General features: G+C 42.1%; 1 protein-coding gene across 6 annotated transcripts in view; it reads right to left on the bottom strand.

The window, feature by feature from the left end:
- pde1cb (phosphodiesterase 1C, calmodulin-dependent b) overlaps positions 1-22,710 on the bottom strand; it is a 103,510-nt gene that overhangs the window by 6,888 nt on the left and 73,912 nt on the right. For all 6 annotated transcript variants that reach the window (XM_047588656.1, XM_047588657.1, XM_047588658.1 and 3 more), the window contains 11 exons: positions 17,112-17,225; positions 15,276-15,458; positions 13,667-13,733; positions 13,390-13,506; positions 12,779-12,919; positions 10,270-10,370; positions 7,909-8,037; positions 7,366-7,467; positions 3,054-3,174; positions 963-1,044; positions 212-332 (listed from right to left, as the gene is read on the bottom strand). In XM_047588656.1, coding sequence (XP_047444612.1) covers positions 212-332; positions 963-1,044; positions 3,054-3,174; positions 7,366-7,467; positions 7,909-8,037; positions 10,270-10,370; positions 12,779-12,919; positions 13,390-13,506; positions 13,667-13,733; positions 15,276-15,458; positions 17,112-17,225 — 1,278 coding nt within the window. The remainder of the gene's footprint in view (positions 1-211; positions 333-962; positions 1,045-3,053; positions 3,175-7,365; positions 7,468-7,908; positions 8,038-10,269; positions 10,371-12,778; positions 12,920-13,389; positions 13,507-13,666; positions 13,734-15,275; positions 15,459-17,111; positions 17,226-22,710) is intronic.

Here is a 22,710-nt window from a genome sequence, read left to right as displayed (position 1 = left end):
GCCGTTGAGCGAGCAGTTATTCTGAAAGGTGTGAGAGGTGAAGGGTGGAAAACTATAAATTTTCCACCCTTGATTAACCAGCCCGGTTGATTAAAATGTACTCCGACTCACACATCGCCACCTACTTCCATCTGCATCAGTTCTGCTACTTAGCAACATATTTACATCCGAATAATTATATGTCATCCTCGGAGAAAGTGCCGCGGCTCACCTTGAACGCCTGAAGCCGGCGAAACCTGAATGGGAGGCCTCGTCAATGAGCGGCGTGACGATACGCTCCATCATGTCTGTTAGCACGGTGAAGGTGGGCACCACGATGAAGTCTATGAACCCTGAGGACACAGGCATCAGCAACAGTAGCGTCAGTAGGTCTGTAGTCACGCGTGCTAGCAAACTGGATAGAAACTCAAGCTCAAACCAAGCAGTGGAAGATAGAAATTAGGTTCCTGTATCGCTGAATGAGTGAATCAACTGAAAGAGAACGTCTTCTGCCTCCATTTATCACAAAATATGTTGGATTCATGTTAATTTGTATTTAAATATATATAAAAAATATCGAATCAACCAAAGATTTTGTGACCCCTCCTGTAGTAGCTAGAAGAGCTATGAATTAAAGTATTCATGGTCAACAGAAGCACAGTCATTTAGAAGTTTATTAGTGCATCTCACTGGAAATGCTTGATGTTTATTCTTTGCATTTTTGCATGGGCAAACATTTGATACTGTTTGAGAGAAACCCGACAAATACAGGAGGTAAAACCGAACACAAGCCTTTTTAGCCATTATTTAATAAACTGAATACATGCAAGCTTCTTCTCTGGAACAAGTATTCATACCAGAACCTTTAATAAGCCCCCATCCACTTGCTGACATTATGACCACTCCATCAGTACAAATGGTGAGCCAATACAAGCAGACGCCATCATGAGACTATGAATGTTGAGGACTGACAAGCCACTCACCGATCTGGGACTGCGCCACCATCGTCGACTTTCGGTCGCAGAGCGGAGAGAACGGCAGCCCGAGCTCAGCTTCTTTGTCCCCCTGGAAAAAACAACAGCTTCCTTACTCTAAATCACTCAGCGTTTGGTTTTTAGAAAAAGAAAACCCCAACACGGCCTTTGGGCATACGCGCACACCACTGCACACACCATATGCTCACACTTTTATCAGCAGACTTTGAATTTGTCTGGGCCCCACCACGAGGGCTTTTGGGCCACAGATGTGTTTTGTTTTCTCTTCTGATTTGTCACAAACAGATGAGATGTGGAGTTGGGAGGCGATGTTCTTTGGAGAAGCAATTTATCGGCAATTCCTGCCCCGAGAGGCAGAGGCCACAATAACAATGGCACTGATAATGAGAACAATGCGGATTAATAATGGAGGAGATGAAAGCAGAGTGGCACCATTTAAACCTCCGTTTTTTTCTTGATGACATTTACAATGTCAACATTTATAATTTAAAGCCAAATGCACTGTTTTATGAAAGAGGTCACATTGCACATTTTACTCTTTCATTGTGCTTGAAATTGTTTGAAAAAAAAAATGATTTTTTGTTATGACTGGATGTCTCACTAATGGAATGATTTCTGGATGCTGGTGTTGTGCCAAAGTATCATATTAAAACAACTGTTCACGAACATCATGATTACTGACATGGCAGCTACCACTTAATCCAATCTTAAACAAGAGAAACAGAGGAGTAAAAAAAAACAAAAGATAAATCAGTTGCAATGCACCTCAGATCTTGTTTCATCTTCGTGAAATCCTTGTATTACTTCTATATAGCAGAAAAAAACTTTGAGGTAATTGTAGACTGTTTTCAGCTTCTAAATCACTTTGGCTCAAAGTTTGAAAATGTTCTACAAATAATGAAACTGAGCAAAACTCGCTAATACAGAGTTTGGCTTTCATTCAAATGTTCCCGGTCAAAGGTTCTAGAGGATCACACGCTTAATGGACTAGTTTGCTTTCACCTTCCTGACACAAATATCATGTTTCTGTGTATGATTTGTGATAATCTCATCTCAGTCTGTACACTGTGCTAAATTGTACAGCATCATACCAGAGTCTTTCAAGTTCAAAGGTATTTAAAGGCCATAATCACCCAATGGCTGCAATTTGCGTCAAGAATCAGCCTCTGTGGAAGTGGCACACGTTTGTAGACTGAATGTGACGTACTTTTCCAGCGGATATAATTATCTAGGACGTCCATCTCAACTAAGCAACTATAAAGTGTTCTTTAAGATGGCATTAAAATAACAATAGTTGCTTTTATTCACTGTAAATGAAAACAGGACATTAAAATCATAACACTTTGCAGAAATTTAAAATAATACAGACTAAAAAGGTCAAAGAAGGGATAGTCCGAGCTAAATGACTCAACAGGGCAACATTAAAATGTTTTTATGTCCCCTAAACATCCTATATTTATAGCACACTACTACTTTGCCCAACCTCAAAAGCCAGTCTTTTAAGTAAAGTTGTTTGGTCTTCAATGCACAAATAAATGTATTCCAACACTGTTCTATTGAGTATTGTTCAGACAGTATTGTCTTTTTCAAATCCAGACAGTATTCAGATTGATTTTAGAAAATCTGGATGGTAAAAAATCAAAAGCAAAATAACAACAAGGGAATATAAAGACTAATAATGTTGCATAGGTAATGGGGAGGGGGGGTAAACCTGGAGGAAACTTAGCAGAACAAGGCAATTTATCAAGAGATACCTCACGACGTATAGGAAAGTGTGACCAGAATAGCTAAGTACTTACTCACGCCTACGTCTGTACCACAGCAGATAGGCTGCTGAGGTCTGGACACACAAATCTGACCTGGGTACTTGCACACACACGCACACACACACACACACACAAAAAAAGCATGCCGACAATCTGTCTTTGAGATCTGATTATAGAAACAAACCTGATTTGGCTGCAGTCTGAACAAAGTCTTAGATTGGATTAGTTGTAATTGTGAGTATCGAACAAACTGTACACAATGGATCACTGCCATCCCTTGCAGGACTGGGATCGATCAGGTGAACCCACTCACCTGTCTGAAGAACTCCTCGAGCAGGGAGGTGGTCCAGCGGTGGTGGACGTCCCAGCTTTTGGCTGGGTGGCTGATGTCGGCGGTGTGCAGCAGCAGGGACAGAGCTTTGGGCTTGTCTATGCTGGAAACACAGAGCAGAGTTGAACATTTGTCACACGCAAGGTTATTGAACGGTTTATAGTTTTATAATGAATGACACTTTTATGTCTACAAATTGAATTGCATTATATTTAGACAAAAATAAACCACACCCATTGGTTATGGAAGTACCATAGTAAGCTGAGGTGAAATCACCTTCGAGTTTCCAGGTTTCACATCAAATTCTGGGGTTCAATCTGATGTTATCAAAAGTCCTGTCAAAGCCTATATCAAGACCTTCCAGACAAATATTGGAAACTAGAAAAATGTCAAAGGCACCGAGTGTCCCTGAAGACAGCTGGTTATAAGAGAAAAATGGAAAACATGAGGCACAGCTGTGAACATGCCTACAGCAATCTGTCCACAGCAGTCAAGGCAGACAACTGAAGAGAGCAATATCAGATGGAAAAAGTCCAAGAAATGGGATGCTTTTTATTGACACTGGCTGGTGTTTACAGTATGGGTAGAGTGCGGGCTGTGGGGTTTCGCCCCCATTAGTTCAAATCGTCTACTTTGCAGTCATTGCGGACGGAAGGAATGGGCATGGACCTCCTGAGGGGGTCCTGTGGTGTCTGGAAGCAGGATGTTGTTAGTGGGGGAGTCTTTGGGTTCGATAGGTTGAGGGGAGGGGCCTCTGTGGATCATCCCACAGATACTTGATCAGTTTGGGATCTAATGCAGGAGTCTTCAATGTTTTTCAGGCCAAGGACCCCAAACTGATGACAGATTAAGTTGGGAACCTCTACCTACTACATGTGTTCTAAATTAAAATGGGCTGATTTATAAATATCATCATCATTTTGCATTCAACATTGAGCTAATCAAATAATACACAGGTTTGGGATTTCACCTGGAGACTGAACAGGGTCTCAGCCAATTGCAAGGAACCTGACAGAGCCAGCGTGTAATATGCAGCCCCGTGATTGGCTCAATAACGACAGGGGCGGGGCCTACTGTGTGTATAACATGTAGGAGGTTTAGATCGACAGGTCTCGGCTAGTGTGGCTAGTGTGCTAGTGTTCAGACAGCTCCTGTATCACTGAATGAATGAAGTACTGACTGAAATGCCTTTACTAAAATATGTTGGATTCATGTTAAGGTGTATTTAAAGAAACTTAAATTGAAGACCCATGATCTAGTGGATGTGGAAGCCATGTCAACACTTTGTGCTGTTTTTCCATGTTTTTCTGAATGGTGCCTCAACTATTTTTGTGTGTGTGTCAGGCTACTATCATTGCTATGAGGTGGGGATGCCTGGTCTGATCTAGGTGGGTGCTACACGTCTAAGTAACATCCACATGAATGAATGCCAGGTCCAAAAGTTTCCCAGCAGAACTCTGTATTCTTCTGTTAAGATGGTCAGTGTTTCCTGTCAGTGGTCATAATGTTATGCTTGATCCGTGTGTATTTAAATACTTATTTGTGCGACTCAAACATAAAGGAAAGGACTGTTTTCAGTTAGTAGTGAGCATTTCCAGTAGCAGGATGTCGGGCCGTCTCAAAATAAACCGGTGTGTGTTTACTTAAAGGCATTAAAGGAATATGTCAAACCGCACAACAGTGTGGCTCCATGATATGTTTAAATAACTTTGGCAACTGTGGAGAGAAGCCGTCATCGGGCTCGGTTCACTGACGGTTTCGGTCTTTTCACGGGATTTGTCACGCATCTGTCAAATAAAGAAGGTGCAAATGCAAATGCAAAAAAATAAAAATAAAAAAAATACTTCACTACTAATGTGTAATTAAACAGATGCTAAAATATAGACAGACACCTATTAGCATGTCGGTACAAATGCACGCAGCTGTAAGCACAGAAACACCTTAAATAGAGCAGAGGGGGGAGAAAGAAAAAAAAGTCCCCTTTAATCACACTGCCTCCATTAGGCTAATCGGTCTTCTACACCGGGACACGGTGTGAAGATGCATCATCTTACCTCATCAGAAAATCAGTTGTGTCGGCAATATCAACAGATAACCGTATCAAAATATCATGTTTAATGGACTGATGCATGAAAGGGCGGAATACGGAAAGCACGCAGGCAAATGAAAACACTTTATACACACACTCAGCACAAGGTTGAACAGAGGAGGAGGAGGGGAGGGGGGGGGGGGGGGGGGGGGGGGGGGCTAGCTCACATTTCCCTTCCTTTTGTGACAGATTGGGTCTTAAAGTGCACTCTAAGCAGGCCTGCAGCAGACTGGTTTGGATTACTTCACATTAGAGTCTATTCAGGCTCACAGCTCCCTGCAGGCTGCAATCGCTTATGTATGTCCATGCTTACTTGTGCGTGCGCGTGTGTACCCTATACTGTAGCTTTGTGATTACACTGCAGTCAGCACTTTTTTATTTATTTTTTTTTATTTGGGTTCACAAATACAGGAACATTCCAACGTGTATCCCTTGGAAGCTGCTTATCTCCACATCAGCGCCTTCAGAGCAGTTTTCCAATCATGACGATTGGGGGGGCATTATCACAGCGAGAGGAGAAGGGAAGAGAAGAGAAGAGAAGAGCACCCCCCAAGGTCGAGAAGTTTCTCGCAGCTTTCTCTAGTCAGAGCGCCGCAGCTACATCGGCAGTGATGACTCACCGGGCCGCGCGGTCCTCTGCTTGACAGCCCTGTTATGTCTGTTAGCAAACGCAGCTCCGCATCTGCACGAACAGCAGTTATCAGTCACCGTGGCGTGCGTGCGCTTAAAATACGTGAAGAGGAAGTTCTGCTAGGAAGCGCTCGGAAGATATGCACACCACAACCGCCCTTAAATGTGTAAGGATATTTACAGCAAGGGGGAAACAGACCAGCTGGCCACGTTTCTTTATACTTAAACTGCAGTTAAGCAACGACAAAAACAAAAAAAAAAGAAAAAAAAAAAGGTGCTTTTATCTCTGTGGTTTTAAAGCATGCATACAAGAAAGCTGTCCTCCCTCTAAACCCCAGTATAAACTTTCCATTTCCCCTCAGATTGTTAGATCTGTAGGTGACCGACATTAGCCCTGTTCGTTTGCGAAGAATATATCAGATGCCGAAGAGGACACGGCTCAGGGACATGGAAAAAGACGAGCAGTGTGACCAGGCAAAACTAAAGCTGTTTATCTTATGAGTTGTGCTACAATGGAAACACCCTTGGCCATGTGACCCTGTTAAAAGCATACAGTGATGATGTACCATTATATCTGTTATCTTTTAATGCTGCCCGTCAACCCAGACATAAATAAAACAGACACAACAGAGTTTGCTGCAACATCCTGAGCTAGTTTAATTCATCACATTGTCTGTGTTGGGTTTCTGGAATGTGTTATTTCATGTTTCTGTGGCACCTTGATTTAAGTTTACTCTTTATCTTGGCGTTATTACAAGTTTGAACATCTCCACTTCAGTGAACCACTGACACACCTCTATATGTATGTTTAATAAACCACATGTTATGTAATGCAGTTTGACTCAGTTTCACTGTACAAATAACCACTGTGCACCCTGTGATGATACGATTTAAATCTCCTAAATCCCGCACAGGATTGTCAAAATTATATAAATGACTATCAAACGTCCACTGATTAGTCTTTTGCTGTGGGGTAAGCCCCTTCCCCGCCTCCGTCTCTCCTCAAACTGCTTTCATTTGACACCAATCTCTCCGTTTTGTGACAAAGAGTACAGGTGGCTGAACGAGAATCCGTATAAATGCAGTCTGCTGTTGTCTGCGTATAATAGAGCTACAGCGTAGCGGCTAACCTGCCACGGATTTCTAAAGCTGGCTGTTTTTCAGATAAATCTCACCCTGCCAGATCTGTTGTGACTGCACCGTAACTCTGCTGCAGACTTCCAGCACAGAAAAACGAGCAGTGTTTGTGCCCGAGAGGCTGTGTGGTGATACCCTGCTGCACACCAGCGCTGTATAACGGATGACATTTGGCACTATTTGGCAGCGAAATTCTCTCTCCCTTTCTATTTTTTTTTATGTCGGGTAAACAACACCTGAGCAACAGAAATCCTAGCTCATTCCAAAAGGATCAATTCATAGAAAGCATGTTTGTTCGGTGTCTGTGTGTAAACCCTGAAGGATTTACTCACAGAGTAAGGGTTAATTGGGTTGGAAAATGCAGGGGGCATGTGAATAGAGGTTGAAAATAGGGTTAAGTTGTATGTAAATTACAGGGACAAGGGAAAGACAACTGACCCCTCAGGCTGTTGTAGGAAGTTCTTCATGGCCTTAACCTGCTGGAAGTGGCAGGACATATCTGTGGCCAGCACCATCTCCACCACCAGAGCCCGCAGCTCTCTGGATGAAAACAAAGGAGAGAAAAACATGAGCCGTGCGCAGAATAATGAACCGTCAAACTCGCAGGTAATAAAAGCCGATTTATTTCGGAAGTCGCCAAAATAAATGAAGGCGGTTGTTGAGGGCTATTTATAATATCCGGCGTGACAAGTCTCGGCTTATATGCTGCGAGAAATCGGATTGGAGCTGTCTCCTCCCAGTGCGCTATCACTTACAGTAACCTTCCCATTTAGTATAAAGTTGTTAGACCTCGACGGTAATCCACGTCTGCAGATTTTCTCTCTGCTTTGACAGAGTCAGAAAAACACGAGATGAGTTTATTTTGTACATAACGTGAGCTCCTGTCCGTCACGCGGCCATATTTTGTTTCCCTTTTCTGCCACTCAGCACAGCCACCTTTGTGCCTGTCTCTTCCTTCGTGGTACAGCATGTCTCACTGACCTCCAGTCATCCTTGGAGAGGTTGTAGAGGATGTTCATCTCATCGTCGTCCTGCAGCAGGCGGTAGGCCGCGCTGACATGGTGACTCTCCAGCACTGAGCGGTCATTGTACAGGATGGCTGTGTCTGACCTGCCAATCAAAGAGAAAGCAAATAGTCCCTTGTTTAACTGGAAAAACTTAGAACAAACATCAATGTTACTAACTTTTGAAATTCACAAGAAAATTGTTCATTTTTGTTATGTTTTCCTCTTTCAGTTTCCTTTGTTTGCTCATGCTGCTTTACTTTTTTCTCACATACTACAGATTGACCTCTGCAGAAGGTACAGACATGAAAACAAACTGACACAGGTTTCTATGTGTTGCAACTGTGTCTAATCTTGTCCTTCTTGCAAAGGCACTCTCACCTGGCTAATGGAAGAATTATTCATACTTGAATTAAAATGAGTTTTTTTCTGAAGGTCTTCTTTAAAAGGGAAGACTTCCAAGAGATAAAATCCAATTCAGTCCAATCCCAAAGGTATCCTCCTTTGAAATAGCCCAGGAGCCAGATGAACTTTTCTGCCCTTTGGAAGTTTATTACGCAGGGGTAAAGATTTGCTGGGCCACTCAAATCGTTTGGGCGGGCTTTATGAGCTCGAGTCATCCCACATCATTTGAGAGCCGTGGAGTGGAATACGTTTACAACAAAATAGCTCTGACTATCCAATTGCATGCAAAGGCATTTTGTTTCTCTGTATCAGTTGAAACTCGCCCCATAATGAAATCCTCCTAAATACACTCACCGGCCACTTTATTAGGTACACCTTGCTAGTAAAAGGTTGGACTCCTTTTACCTTCAGAAGTGCCTTAATTCTTCGTGTCATACTTTCAACAAGGTGCTGGAAACATTCCTCAGAGGTTTTGGTCCATATTGACATGATAACATCACACAGTTGCTGCAGATTTGTCGTCTACACATCTATAATGCGAATCTCCCGTTCAACCACATCTCAAAGGTGCTCTATTGGATTGAGATCTGGTGACTGTGGAGGCCATTCGAGTACAGTGAACTCATGTTTCAAAAACCAGTTTGAGATGATATGAGCTTTGAGACACGGTGCTTCCTGCTGGAATTTGCCGTCAGAAGATGGTCCACTGTGGTCATAAAGGGATGGACATGTTCAGCAACAATACTCAGGCAGGCTGTGGCATTTAAACCATGATCAGTTTGTGCTAAGGGGCCCAAAGTGTGCTAAGAAAATATCCCCCACACCATTACACCACCACCAGCCTGAACCGTCGATACACGGCAGGATGGATCCATGCTTTCATGTCGTTTACACCAAATTCTGAACCTGTCATCCAAATGTCACAGCTGAAATCGAGACTCTTCAGACCAGGCAACATTTTTCAATCTTCTATTGTCTTGTTTTGTTGAGCCTGTGTGAACTATAGTCTCAGTTTCCTGTTCTTAGCTGACATTAGTGGCCCCCGGTGTGGTCTTCTGCTGCTCTAGCCCATCTTCTTCAAGGTTGGACGTGTTGTGTGTTCAGAGATGGTGTTCTGCATTCCTTGGTTGTAACCAGTGGTTATTTGAGTTACTATTGTCTTTCTATCATCTCCAACCAGTCTGCCCATTCTCCTCTGACCTCTCACATCAACAAGGGATTTTAATCCACACAACTGCCGCTCACTGGATATATTTTTTTTTTTCAGAACATTCTCTGTAAACCCCAGAGATGGTTGTGTGAAAATCCCAGTAGATCAGCAGTTTCTGAAATACTCAGACCAGCCCGTCTGGCACCAACACATTCAAAGTCACTTAAATCCCCTTTCTTCCCCATTCTGATGCTCAGTTTGAACTTCAGCAAGTTGTCTCGATCACCTCTACATGCCTAAATGATGATTAGTTATTTGTATTAACAAGCAATTAACAAGCAATTGAACAGGTGTACCTAATAAAGTGGCAAGTGGGTGTATATCTCTGATAATTTATTTTATTTTAAAGGCCAAAGAAAGTTTACTCATCCCAACTCCTAAAAAGAAATTAGGGATTAATAAAAGACTAACTGAGAATGATTGCACCGAGGGTCAAATAAATTAACACTAGATTTGTTTCTTTTTACTGACATAATCAGTGTGTCACCTCCACTTAAAGTTCCAATAAATTAAAAGGCTTTCGAGACTTGGACAACACACTGGCTTTTTTTTTGTTGTTGTTGTTTTTTTTTAAAGGGCACGGGGTTTAGAGTTCATGTGGACTCTCGAGTGTTATTACTGCACTGCAGGCGATCCCAGTGTGAATATGAAGCCCCCTGCTGTAAATGAAAACATTGATCGGGTGAGTCAGTGCCATGCATTTTTGATTTTATGATCCATTACCTTGTCTGAATGTGGAAGTTGTTTGTGGTCCCCGTGTGCTCGTAGTCGTGCACGGCCGCCGCAAAGATCATGGCAAAGATCTCAAGCTCAGTCAGCCAATGCTGGAGGCGAATGGAAGAGGAGGAGGAGGAGGAGGAGGAGAGGAGGAGGAAGAGGGACGAGGGCGGCGGGGCGGAGGGGAGTTGAAGAATGGGAGCAGGAGGAGGTAAATATAAGGAGAAGGAATGGTATATTATGGGATCATACAGAAGGAGGATGGGAGGCAACGAGATGGAAAAGGCAGGGACGTTGACAGGAAAGAAGGAGGGGAAGTAATGAGCACGAGACGAAAGGATGGACAGAAATTAGAGAAGAGAAATGAGAAGGCAGTGAACGGAAAACGGGGAATGCGGTGAGTGGTGGATCGCACCATGGAGACGCAGAGGAGAAACGTGATATAAAGGATGCAGGGGAGGAAGAGGAGCATTCGGCACGAAGAATACATTACCGTCGGGGATGAGAGGAAACAAATGGGAGACGGAGATAAAGGAAAGGTTAGAAAAGCAAAAAGGAAACTCTAGATGAGACAAGCTCTATTGAGAATCACATATTAAACTGTCAGTGATGCACTTCTCTATCCTCTTTATCTTAGAAGGTCTCTCAGTCTGGTTTGTCACCGTTGCCAAAAATAAATGAACCAGTCACGCTCTCTTTGATTTAATAAATGCCTCCGCAAAGTGAGACCACCCATCACACTTTCCTATTTAAGATTTTAGGTCAACTTTTAGAGATACAGTTAAAAGAAGAGTTTGTTTTCTAGGCGAGACTAGACACTGTTTTGTCTATAAACCCAGTTTTTTTATTAAGAAATGGTGAATAATTCCTGTTTTTAACAGTGAAAGGCCACCTCACAGTTTACAGTTTATCTCACGAACAGTTCAGAGCTAAAAGCCGTGTAGAAAGAAAAGCAGGAACATAAATGTTTGAAGAAGATCAAACATCTACGGGCGTTTCCTTTATTTAGGAGTTCATGTTTAATCTGGGAGCGTATGCAGCATCTGCACACCTCAGCGATTGGACGTTTTCCTTTGAGATGTGCATGCACTCACATCTCACAGAGTGGGGATTTAGCTCAGGAAGCCCAGTCGATATTGGTGACTAATCAGCGGAGGGGGATGGGGGGAGGGGAGGGGGGGTCATTAAGAACGGGGTGGGTGCAAGATGGCCGATCCACCGCTCAGCGCATTTCCTCACGGGCCTGCTTTATGAATGACCTGTTGATTGTTGATTTAATGAAATCTGGAGGGCCTGAGAAATGATAGATGCTGTTCTCCTGCTCTCCCAGGAGCCCGTGGTTCTAGCAGTAATGTGGTTTACTCTGCAAGGCACTGCCCAAAGAAACACACCACGTCGACAGCTGTGGCAGCCACCTTATTAAGGTGATTAAATAAAAACACTGGGCGTGGGGGCGGCCGGTTGGTCGGGGACTTTGAGCCCTAACGCCTAATGTTTGGTTTTTTTGGAATAATTCAACATTAGAAAATGCCCTAAAGTCACTCTAGTGGGAAGGAGTGAAATATAGGTCACCAGATGGAAACAGAACAAAAGCAGCTTAATATATAGAATGAAAAAAAAAAAATCTTTAAAACGTTCAGACAATGACCATTGATGAGAGGCACATTTAAGCAGATATTCTTAAAAGTTTTATGTTTTCAAATATATACGAAGAAATTAAAAAGGTCTCATCTCATCTTCTATAACTGCTTCTCCTCTGGAGCATAGGTCTTCAACAGGGGGTCCACGACCCCGAGGGGGTCCGTGGAGGTACTGCAGGTGGTTGTAAAATCTTTGGTTGATTAGACATTTTTTATACATACATATATATATATATATATATAGGCAGAGTTTAATTTACAACACATATAGTAGGTAGGGGGTCCCTACTTAATCTCTACATTAGTGTGGGGGTCCTTGGCATGAAAAAAGTTGAAGACCCCTGCTCTAGAGGGTCGTGGGGGGACGGGAGCCTATCCTTGCTGTCATAGGGCGAGAGGCAGGGTAGACGCTGGACAGGTTGTCAGTCTATCACACAGCCAACGCAAAGAGACTGACAACCACTCACATCTACGACCAATTTAGAATCAGAGAACCAGATACAGGGAGAACACGCACAGAAAGGCCCCAGTTGGATTCGAACCCTTCTTGCTATGAGGCATTAGTGCTAACCACCACACATCTGTGTCGACCCGTGATTTTCTTTGCGTGTTCCCTTTTTGTTTGTTTTTGTTTTTTCCCCCCATGGGAGCATGGTTCTGCAGGATAAAATACAAGCCATATTTAGAGGCTGCATGTCACGCAAAGCTGCAATTAGGCTGGCATAAGTCAGCTGACAGAGATGTTCTGAATAAGTGTTCAGACTAAGCCTCAATCCAGTGAGCTTTCTTTCTTGGAATAAAACCAATATGATCAACTGGTTTCTTATTCAGCAAGAATAAGTTAGAGTAGTAGTAGTAGTAGTAGTAATACTCACCACCATGCCAGTCTTCAGCAGCAGGTAGTGAACAGTCTGTGTGACGTCAGCAGCGTGGATCAGGTTGTGATAGGGGTTTTTATGTTTGCTGTAGCCAACTTCTAAGGCCTCCACGAATGACACCACCGCAGATATCGGGATCTGAGAGCGGATATAAAAACAAACAAAACAAAAACAGAAAATGCCTGTGAGTCAGAATCGCTGCAAGAAACAAGTTTCGTGTTAAATGATGGCCGCAAATGAAACGAGTGGAGCATCTGAAATCGATGCCATAAAAATCATGGATCGTGAATCATTTACTGCCACTGGAGACAACGATTACATATTCATATCAGCTTCATTGCCCGTGTCATTTACACTCAAATGCTGTCACTTCAGCTGGAGTGTCCTCAGCTATAAGACGCCGAGGAAAATGAGCTCCAGGGCTTTCGAGAGGAGATGAAGTACGCCCAGCCTCCCTCGTGAAATGGTCATTGTTGAAATACAACGACATAATCTCGCTCTTACGAGAGAGAGAAACGAGAGGGGTCGTGTCCGTCGAATCAAGGCGGAGGTTAAATTTGTACCAAACGGTTTTTCAGCAGTGGTGAGTTAAATGCTTGCGATTTTACCTTGAAACGGCTGATGAGATCATATCTCGTGAGCAACTCGTAGAATATGAATTTGAGCGCGTGGTCCCCGCTGGCTTCGTTTAGGGCGAACACGTCAAACGACCACTTGTCAACATTCTGTGCGGGCGGAGAAGGAGATTCAAATAATGACAATGTCCATCACGAACAATGTATTCACCTTGTTAAACAAAAAGAAGGAAAACAAAATAAATGATGAATGGTCGGGGGGGGGGTTGTGTGTGTTTTTCTGTTCGAATGTGTGTGAACACGTTAATACCTTAAGCACAGATATGACAGTCGCAGGGTAGCTGAGTCCCACCATATTGGAGGTACGTCGGTACATCCTGTTTGGACGAGATAAAAACATCAAATGCAGAGCGGCGCTGAGTGTGAACGCCGGAGGTTACCGCAATGTCCTGGAAGCACAGAGTGGAAGCGTCTCCGCCGAGACTCACACAACTCAGTGTGAAACTGTGCGAGAAAGGAAAGGTTATGAAAAGGTAAAAGCTTCTGTAAGTCTTTCTATTCCCACATGTTAAGGATTTAAGGCTTCATCACACATGATTGATGGAATATAACATTACAAACTGGGAAAAATTCACGTCAAAATACAATCGTTTCCATAAATGAAAGACACTAAAAATCACGCAGGTCATATATATATATATATATATATATAAGCAAAGTGGTGTGTAGATCATAGTGCTCCACATGGCTCCACCTTTTCATTCCTATCCTATTCCAATCTTCCTGCATTGTTTTTTTTTTTTTTTTTTTTTTTAAAGTAGTTCCCTCTGCGAAAAAACAGATTAAGAAAGATTATGGCTTTCATTTTTTAGGGCTTAGAGATTTAAACAAATGCATGTTGCATGTTACTGTGTGATAAAGCGCAGCCTTGGAGGGAGGGTTGTCTGTAACTCTCTGAATGATTGTGCTCGGCCGAGCTCGCCAAGGCCGTGATGATGCATGGTCCAACTCAGGTGAGGATGAGCACTTATCTTCCAACAGACCGTGGCAGCTTCTAAACTGGATAGATTCCTTCCTTCCAGGGAGCCACTTGCTGTTCACCATCACCAATACAACAGTATTATAACGCAGAAATCATATTCCTACACTGCGAGAGAAACTGAATGGAAATATGAACGTGACACCATTACTTTATAAGTTACATTTACCCACTTTGTATTTCTATATTTTACTATTGATGGATAATCATAAGCAAGATATGAAGTTGCATTTGTAGTGTGTGCAACAGTGTTGTCCTTAAAATTCAAATTGAATTTAATAGGAAATGGGATGTCTGTGATCATCATCCAGGTCATGGTTCACTACTGGTGAAAGTTTATAGAACACCATAACACAATATTTCTTTCTTTTTTAATGAAATGTATGCACTCATCTTACTCTGAAATTAAAGCATAGACCACATAAACAACTGAAGTTAAAAAAAAGAGTCCTGGAACCGATATATAACTCAAAATATATTCTAAACTTGTGACATTCCTTCTTTCTAAAATAGAAATCAAATCTTTTTCGGAGAGTTCTTCCCAATTTTGTTGGAGAAGTTACAAGAAATGTGTGGCACTTGTACGGCGCTTTGCTTTCACTCTTCTGTCCAGTTTATCGCAAACCAGGTCAATGGGGTTAAAGTCTTTCCATCTTGTTTTTATTCTGAGGTAGCTCTGGTTTAGCTCGGACTAAAGTTTTGGGTCATTATCTTGCTGTAGGATGAAGCCGTGACCACCTACACTACGTGCTGTCCTAAAACCTTTGACTGTGAATATCCAAAACGTGTTTTAAAAAAGCAACTGGTCAGCAGTGATGACAGCCCGCTTGTTGATAAGGTTAGCCGGTGTGTTTTTTTGTAAATCATTTGCACTCTTTACCTCTCAACAAATATGCCAGCCTGGACGGCGTGGACGATGCTGCGGAAGCGCGGCTTTTCCTCATTGCGCCGCAGCATCAGGCCCATCTGTCTGGTGAAGGTGGAGGCCAGCCAGTCCCGCACCTCCGAAGGCACCGACTCCGACTGGATGTCGCTGAGCTCATCCTCTGTGTCCACCAAGCGCCTGGAAGTGAGAATGAAGAAAAGGAAGGAGCAAAGAGCAAGATTCAGACACTAAAAGCTCAAACATTTACTATTTGTTGCAGCTCTACTCTCCCAGGGGATAAAGCACAAATCCCAGAGCCGTCCATCAAATAATATCGCCTCTTATGTAACAACCCAAAACATTGTAAGCTCAAAATTGAAACGCCATGATGCAACATACAAATCCAATTGTGTGAAATAATTCTCATGTACTCTGCTTTGTTTACATGTAAGAGGACTCAAGCGCAAAAGCTCCCAACCCTCCGAGGTGAATACAAGCATTCACATCACACTGATAATCACGGCGCTACGCAGAATCTGCACTCAATAGTTCATCATCCTCCATCCTGGCATGGTCATGCCATCGCTGACCCTAATCTGACTGGATCAAGATGATGAGAGGTTTACATAATTCCATAAGCCTGGCCATATTCTGATTGTGTGGAAGAATAAGTGTATTTTCCAACTGCACCTTAACAATAATTTGCCTTGACGACAATATTTCTATGACTAAGCTAAAGTAGAAGGAAAACAGATGAGACCTTTGAAGATGAGGTCTTGTGAAGTCTGAATAACATCTGCCCATGTTTACTACGAATATATTCCGTGTTAGAAGAAGACTAGAAAAATGCTCCTTTACAAGTCGTGTTGCCAGATGGAAAATGAAGGAATATCGAACCGTTGCTTTTTGACCTAAACTGTCGTATGAACAAAAACAACGTGAAACAAATCACACACTAGGACAGTGTATTTAATCAAAACTATCCTATGTGTATGGAACTGCAGTAATCTAAGGAATAAATATGGAGGCTTGTCCGTTTGAATAAAACAGCTTTAATCATTATCAGTCAAATGGCTAACTGTCGTATATTTACCCTCTTATACCATATAGGCCCTGAAACTACTGTAAAGATAGAAATCTAAATCTGGCAACACTATGTCAACCTGATACATGTGAGTTCCACATTTATGTTAGTTTAGCTCTCATTTCAGTCTCTACCAGGTTCTAAGACAACTATCTGTCTCATGAGCCACACTGAGTTAAAGGCAAAGACACTCAAAGTGTTTATGTTATATTACTGGACCATTAGTGATGCCTTAACATATGAGCAGTACTTGAATAACTTCAACTACCTATTCTCTCCATGCATTTCAGACCAATTTGAATGATAACTTCCTTGATGGACAGATTTTAAACATATGCAACAGTAGGGTGGCCATGCCAGAAAACTGTGGGAGAAAACTAAAAATAAATGTCTAAAAGAAGTCTAATCAACTAAAGATTTTGCAACCCCCCTTGCAGTACCTCCACGACCCCCTAAGGGGTTGAAGACCTATGTGTTAAGGATCAACTTGTGTTTTTGTGTCAGGTATTGATTGAGGTGTCACTTGTAGCCACAATCAGTGAAGGTGACATTAATATGTTTCCATGTCACTGAGCTTACAAGGTTTTAAAAAGCAATACATGGCTTATCTACATAACCAAGCAGGGACACGTGGATGAAGTAAGAGGCCACACTAATTGTAGTCATCCATTTTGCCAAGTCTGGCCATTGTCAGCGCTGCGCTGTTGTTCACAGTAAATGAACCGTGCAAAAACGTGTCCCACTGTCGAGGGCTATCGCTTTCTTACCTTGTCTCCTCGATGTAAACAGATTCCAGCACAGACGCTGCATACTCGAGGTTCTTCTTGAGGTCAGCGAGGGAAGCCTCTCCTCTCTCCAGTTGCTTCACCAGGCATCGTAATCTAAAACAGAAGCCGAGCGGTCATTTATCAAATGGGATTACACCCCTGCCATCTTGACATGTTAAGTTAATTGCGACTCATATTGGATTAAACCGGTCTGGGCTCCTGTTGCATTGGGCGACAATAAACGTACCCTCTCGGTTTGAATTGCCAAGTTGTAGACAACTAACTAAATACGATTTGACCTATAAACTGAATTTTATTGTGCCCGTGCATATGCAGGATTTTCTATGGAGCAGCAGACTGGATTCACAAGCTTCCTTTTCCAGACTGAAACAAAGCATCTTTGACAGAATAGTTGAGTCGGGTTGGTCTATGTGTGGGTTGAAAGTATTTTATAGACCTGATCTGAGTTGGAGCTCTATAAGCATTAAAGTTATTAGTTCCACCTGTGATTTTCTTGTTACGTTTAATCTAGAAACATACACATCTCTGATAGATATTGAACCGAAATGTGCGTCTTCTTGTGCTTTTTGGCACCACCCATAATGCCATTATATTCATGTGCCTGCAAAGACAGGTCTCTTATTTTCTTCTCCACTGGTCCAGATATTATTTTTCTAAATTTCATATTATTATTACAAAGTCAGCTTTCATTGAGCAAACACCATTTTCTCTCTATAATATAGTGTGTCCAAACCAATTTACTTGAAACTGCAGATCAATGTACGTTATTGGGATCGTAATATCCAAAAATAACATTAAAGAGAGAGAGGCAAGTTCAATTTGGCACCCTGCGACCTCTACCCGCGGTAAACCACCTGCTGCTGCGCCGGAGGTCACGCGCTCCCTTTCACAGTGAATGCCCAGAGAGGCTACGCTCGTTGTTGAATTATTAAGCAGAGAGGTGGGAGAGCAAGAGGTTTCTGATGCATTCACTGATTACATTCCCTGGCAGCAGGTGAATTTATTTGTTTTTTGTTTTTTTAAGGCTCTAAAATATTTCTGTGTCTGAGAGAATGTGCCTCCATCTGCTATGTGTATCTGTTAAATGTTGTAAAATCCATTAAAAATAGAGGGAAAGCATGCAGTGTGACCTGCATTTGACCACTTTACACTGATATACAGTAGATTTTACAATAATACCTGGGGAACTTTCTGGAAAAAATGTTTACCCACCTCTTCAATTTCTGTATTCATTAAGTAAAGTGTCTCAACATGTCCAATAGGACAAAGAGTCCCCAGTCAAGCTCTGTGAGGCTCAACTTAACCACAGCGGAACCCGGCTCACATTAGCATGCTAACATGCTCACAACAGTAATGTTTAGCATAATGTTTACCAACTTTGTTCAATGTGTTAGCATGGGAACACTGATTGAAACAAGTACAGCAGGGCTTTATACTAGGGGTAATATAGTCAGGGACATACCCAACTAAAATGCACATAAACCCAAACTACTTCTGCTGGAAAAACTTTATTTCTACCAAATTTATTTGATTTTATTGCTTTAAAAGTTAAAAATCTCAACTCAGTACTTGAGAACTTTGGGAACCATGCACAAAATCTGATGCTCGGTAAATGTTTTCTAAAGAAAAACTTTAAAGAATCTGTTAAAACTTTAATCTACTGGAGGCACCAGTGGAAAAGCCAATGATCATTAGAAATGTTAAGAATTTCTCCTCTGGGGAGAACGTAATGGAGATTTGTCACTCGGAGCCAAAACCAAACCAGAGTTATCACCTGTGGTTGTTTATCGCTGCCGACAAATTAAGTTGCAGGTTGTATCTTTTTCTGTCAAGACTCATAATAATACAAAAGAGTGCAGAAGTTTAACGTATGTGCTGTTAAGTTATGGTCAAATTGAGGTCACCTCAACCTTTGAACACTAAAATCTAATCAGCTCATCCTTGAGTCCACAGTGGACAATTGTCCAAACTTGAAGAAATGACATCAAGGCGCTTCCGAGATATCGCTTGCACAGGAATGGGCTGGAGGTACAGATAGATGGACAATCCAGATAAACACTTATACTGTATTTTCGTATGTGCAGGTTATGAAGTCGCTGGGGGAAAAGTCAGGGGATCAACAAAATTAGTCATCATCTGGTCAGCATGAACCTCTGTACAAAATGTTATGGTAATCCAGCAGGTAGATTCTGACATAGACTAAAGTGGTACAAGGCCACTGACATCCCCCTTCTGCTTTCTGCTACGGCAATAAATCTGATGACATAAAATAAATCTGATGATCTGATAAAATGTTTGCATGAAGAAGACAAATGGAGTCCTTTAACTGCTTCAACCTATGCTCCACATGACAGCTACTGACAGCTATTCAAGAATCCCAGAGAAGTGAAAGGATGAGGGGTGAGCTGAATCTCTAGAATCACCACACATGTGATTTAGATGGCACTAATGATTGTTATTAAGAACAGCTGTGAGCCAGTCAGCCTTCCAGCTAATACACGAGAACAGAAAGAAATTCCCTACCCCCTGGAACAATATCTCTCTCCCCGTCAGACTATAATTCACAGCACAACGTCGAAATTTCTTCTGCTGGTCATTACGTTAGAAATTTCCCGTTCTGCTTTTGTGCGTCTAACAAAAAGTAAACGTCCAATCAGTTTTCTTTTTGTCCAGTAAAAGTATAATTTAGCAGATGTGGAGATGGAGGGAGGCTTTATGGTGTGAATAAAAGATTATTTTCCTTGTAAGTCCTGCAGTGCAAAAAGAAACTGTTTAGAGAAAAATAGATTTTTCTTTTTGTATTGTAGAATAAAAGACAAAAGTGACAATCTAATACAACCGTTCAAAAAAAAAAATATATTTTGCACCTCAAGGTTACAGACTACAGAGACAGTTTTGAAAACAGAAAGACTTGCGACGATGTGCCGAGTGCCAGAACATACAATAAATCAATGTCTCTGCCAACCAAAATAAAATTTGCTCGTTTCACCTGCTGTCATTACCAAGGGAGGCAACACGTCAGGTTAATAGCACGGGTCAGGCCCAAAGTAACTCCTGGGCACACGGCCAACTGAAAAATTTCCGTTTAAGGCAGAGGGAAAGCTGGTCGGGTGGTTGAGTAGCAGCCGTGTAATTTGCTATGCCTGAACACTTAGTGGTGAGGCCGTGAACCAACTTCCTCAAGTTCTACTATTACCATAAAAAAGAAACGAAAGCTACGTATTCATACGTGCATCATACAAAGTAAAAGGATCTAACTTCTGTTGAATCCCATTGCTCAAACTCTAAAATACACACTCACTGGCCACTATTAGGTACATCTACTCAATTGCTTGTTAACACAAATAGCTAATCGATCAATCACATGGCAGCAATTCAGTGCATTTAGGCATGTAGAGGTGAAGACAACTTGCTGAAGTTCAAACTGAGCATCAGAATGGGGAAGAAAGGGGACTGAAGTGACTTTGAACGTGGTATGGTTGTTGGTGCCGGACGAGTATTTCAGAAACTGCTGATCTACTGGGATTTTCACACAACCATCTCTGGGGTTTACAGAGAATGTTCTGAAAAAAAAAATATATCCAGTGAGCGGCAGTTGTGTGGATTAAAATCCCTTGTTGTTGTTAGAGGTCAGAGGAGAATGGGCAGACTGGTTGGAGATGATAGAAAGACAACAGTAACTCAAATGACCACTGGTTACAACCAAGGAATGCAGAATACCATCTCTGAACGCACAACACGTCCAACCTTGAAGAAGATGGGCTACAGCAGCAGAAGACCACACCAGGTGCCACTCCTGTCAGCTAAGAACAGGAAACTGAGACTACAGTTCACACAGACTCACCAACACAAAGTCTTGATTTCAGCTGTGACATTTGGATGACAGGGTCAGAATTTGGTGTAAACAACATGAAAGCATGGATCCATCCTGCCTTGTATCAACGGTTCAGTCTGGTGGTGGTGGTGTAATGGTGTGGGGGATATTTTCTTGGCACACTTTGGTCCCTTAGTACAAACTGAGCATGGTTTAAATGTCACAGTCTACCTGAGTATTGTTGCTGACCATGTCCATCCCTTTATGACCACAGTGGACCATCTTCTGACGGCAAATTCCAGCAGGAAGCACCGTGTCTCAAAGCTCATATCATCAGAATTAAGGCAGTTCTGAAGGTAAAAGGGGTCCAACCTTTTACTAGCAAGGCATACCTAAAGTGGCAGGTGAAGGTCTGTAAAGGATTATATGCCTTCAGTTTCATACTGTGTCCAAGCGGCTAAGTATACTGATGGAGAAAGGGAACCGTTGACTCGATGGAGCCATTGGTGTTAATCTATTAACTAAAATTCCTGAAGATTCATCCATCAGTTGGTTTTTAGTTTGTGGAAACCATTTGGTAATACAGCAGATATGTACAGTAGCGCTGATGAAGACTAGAGGAACCCAATGAGGACTGAAATATAAATGTAAATACTGGCACTGGTACGGATACATTAGCATAAGTGTATAGGGTATTGCCACTTAACTACTAACCTGAGAATATTGTTTATACATATACATGAGATACGAGTGAAATATATGCGTATGATATAAGGGACTGGTCCGAGATGTATGTGACTTGCAATGGCTACAGACATGTGAAGAAAAAATAACATCCCATATTTTAACAAAGCAAACGTTCCGTAATTCAAATAGATGAAGAAAGAAACTGATGAGCGAAATGGAAAAGGTAAGTATGCCACTACATTTGTCAAAACATCAAATCTGTAAATTTAGAATCAGGGGCTTCAGCTTAGGTGACAGATAAGAACCTTTTTAGGATCTGACAAGTGGAACATGTCTAATTTAAACGTCTGACATCGAGGGTCTGGCTAAGATCTGCAGAGCTGTCTTCAGAAGAAGAAAAAGGTTGCGGATGCCAATGGGTTCGGCGAGGGATATAAAAAGAGCTGCAGATTATTCGAAATAAATCCTTCCACTTCAGGTAAATTTACTACAAGTGGTGTAGATTTCAAACTAAAGCCTATCTGTCCAGGACGGACTGTCACGGACGGGCTGTTCATTTCTCCTTCCCCACCACCCCCCCACAAAAACAACACACTAAGATAAAATACTGTATCTTTCAAGTGAAGCGTCACTTGGTTGAGTTCAAAGAGGAACTGTAGGTCCACTGATGTGCAAGAATAAAAGTATGCTCAGAAATAAACTTGGTGGCATATGCTCCTTGTCTCTATTCGGTCTGAATTGTGTGGTGTCTTCTGCAGACTTGTGTCGTCTAAGTTTATTGGTGACACTGAGGACACAGCTCACAGCTCAAAGTGCAACGCGTCTGATGGGTGCCATGAAATGTCTTCTCTTTGACAGCTCAATATTTCAAGGGCCAGCCAGGGTCGAGTAGTAAAGCCTGACCTGTAGGGGCTAAAAGTCTTAAAAGAAACCCTGGCATGTGTGTTTGAGATATGAAAAATGAAGGTGCAGTGCCATTAGAGACCTTTGTCAATTGTGAGGGCTCCAGAAGCTAACAATAAGTTTTTAATGGTGTTGTAGACCGCAGGGGTCAGGTTTACATAAGCGGCAGCACTA

This window comes from Mugil cephalus, chromosome 7 (assembly GCF_022458985.1).
Source record: "Mugil cephalus isolate CIBA_MC_2020 chromosome 7, CIBA_Mcephalus_1.1, whole genome shotgun sequence".
In the NCBI taxonomy this organism is placed as follows: domain Eukaryota; kingdom Metazoa; phylum Chordata; class Actinopteri; order Mugiliformes; family Mugilidae; genus Mugil; species Mugil cephalus.
The sequence above is the reverse complement of the archived record's forward strand: the minus strand, read 5'-3'. Positions and strand labels throughout refer to the sequence as shown.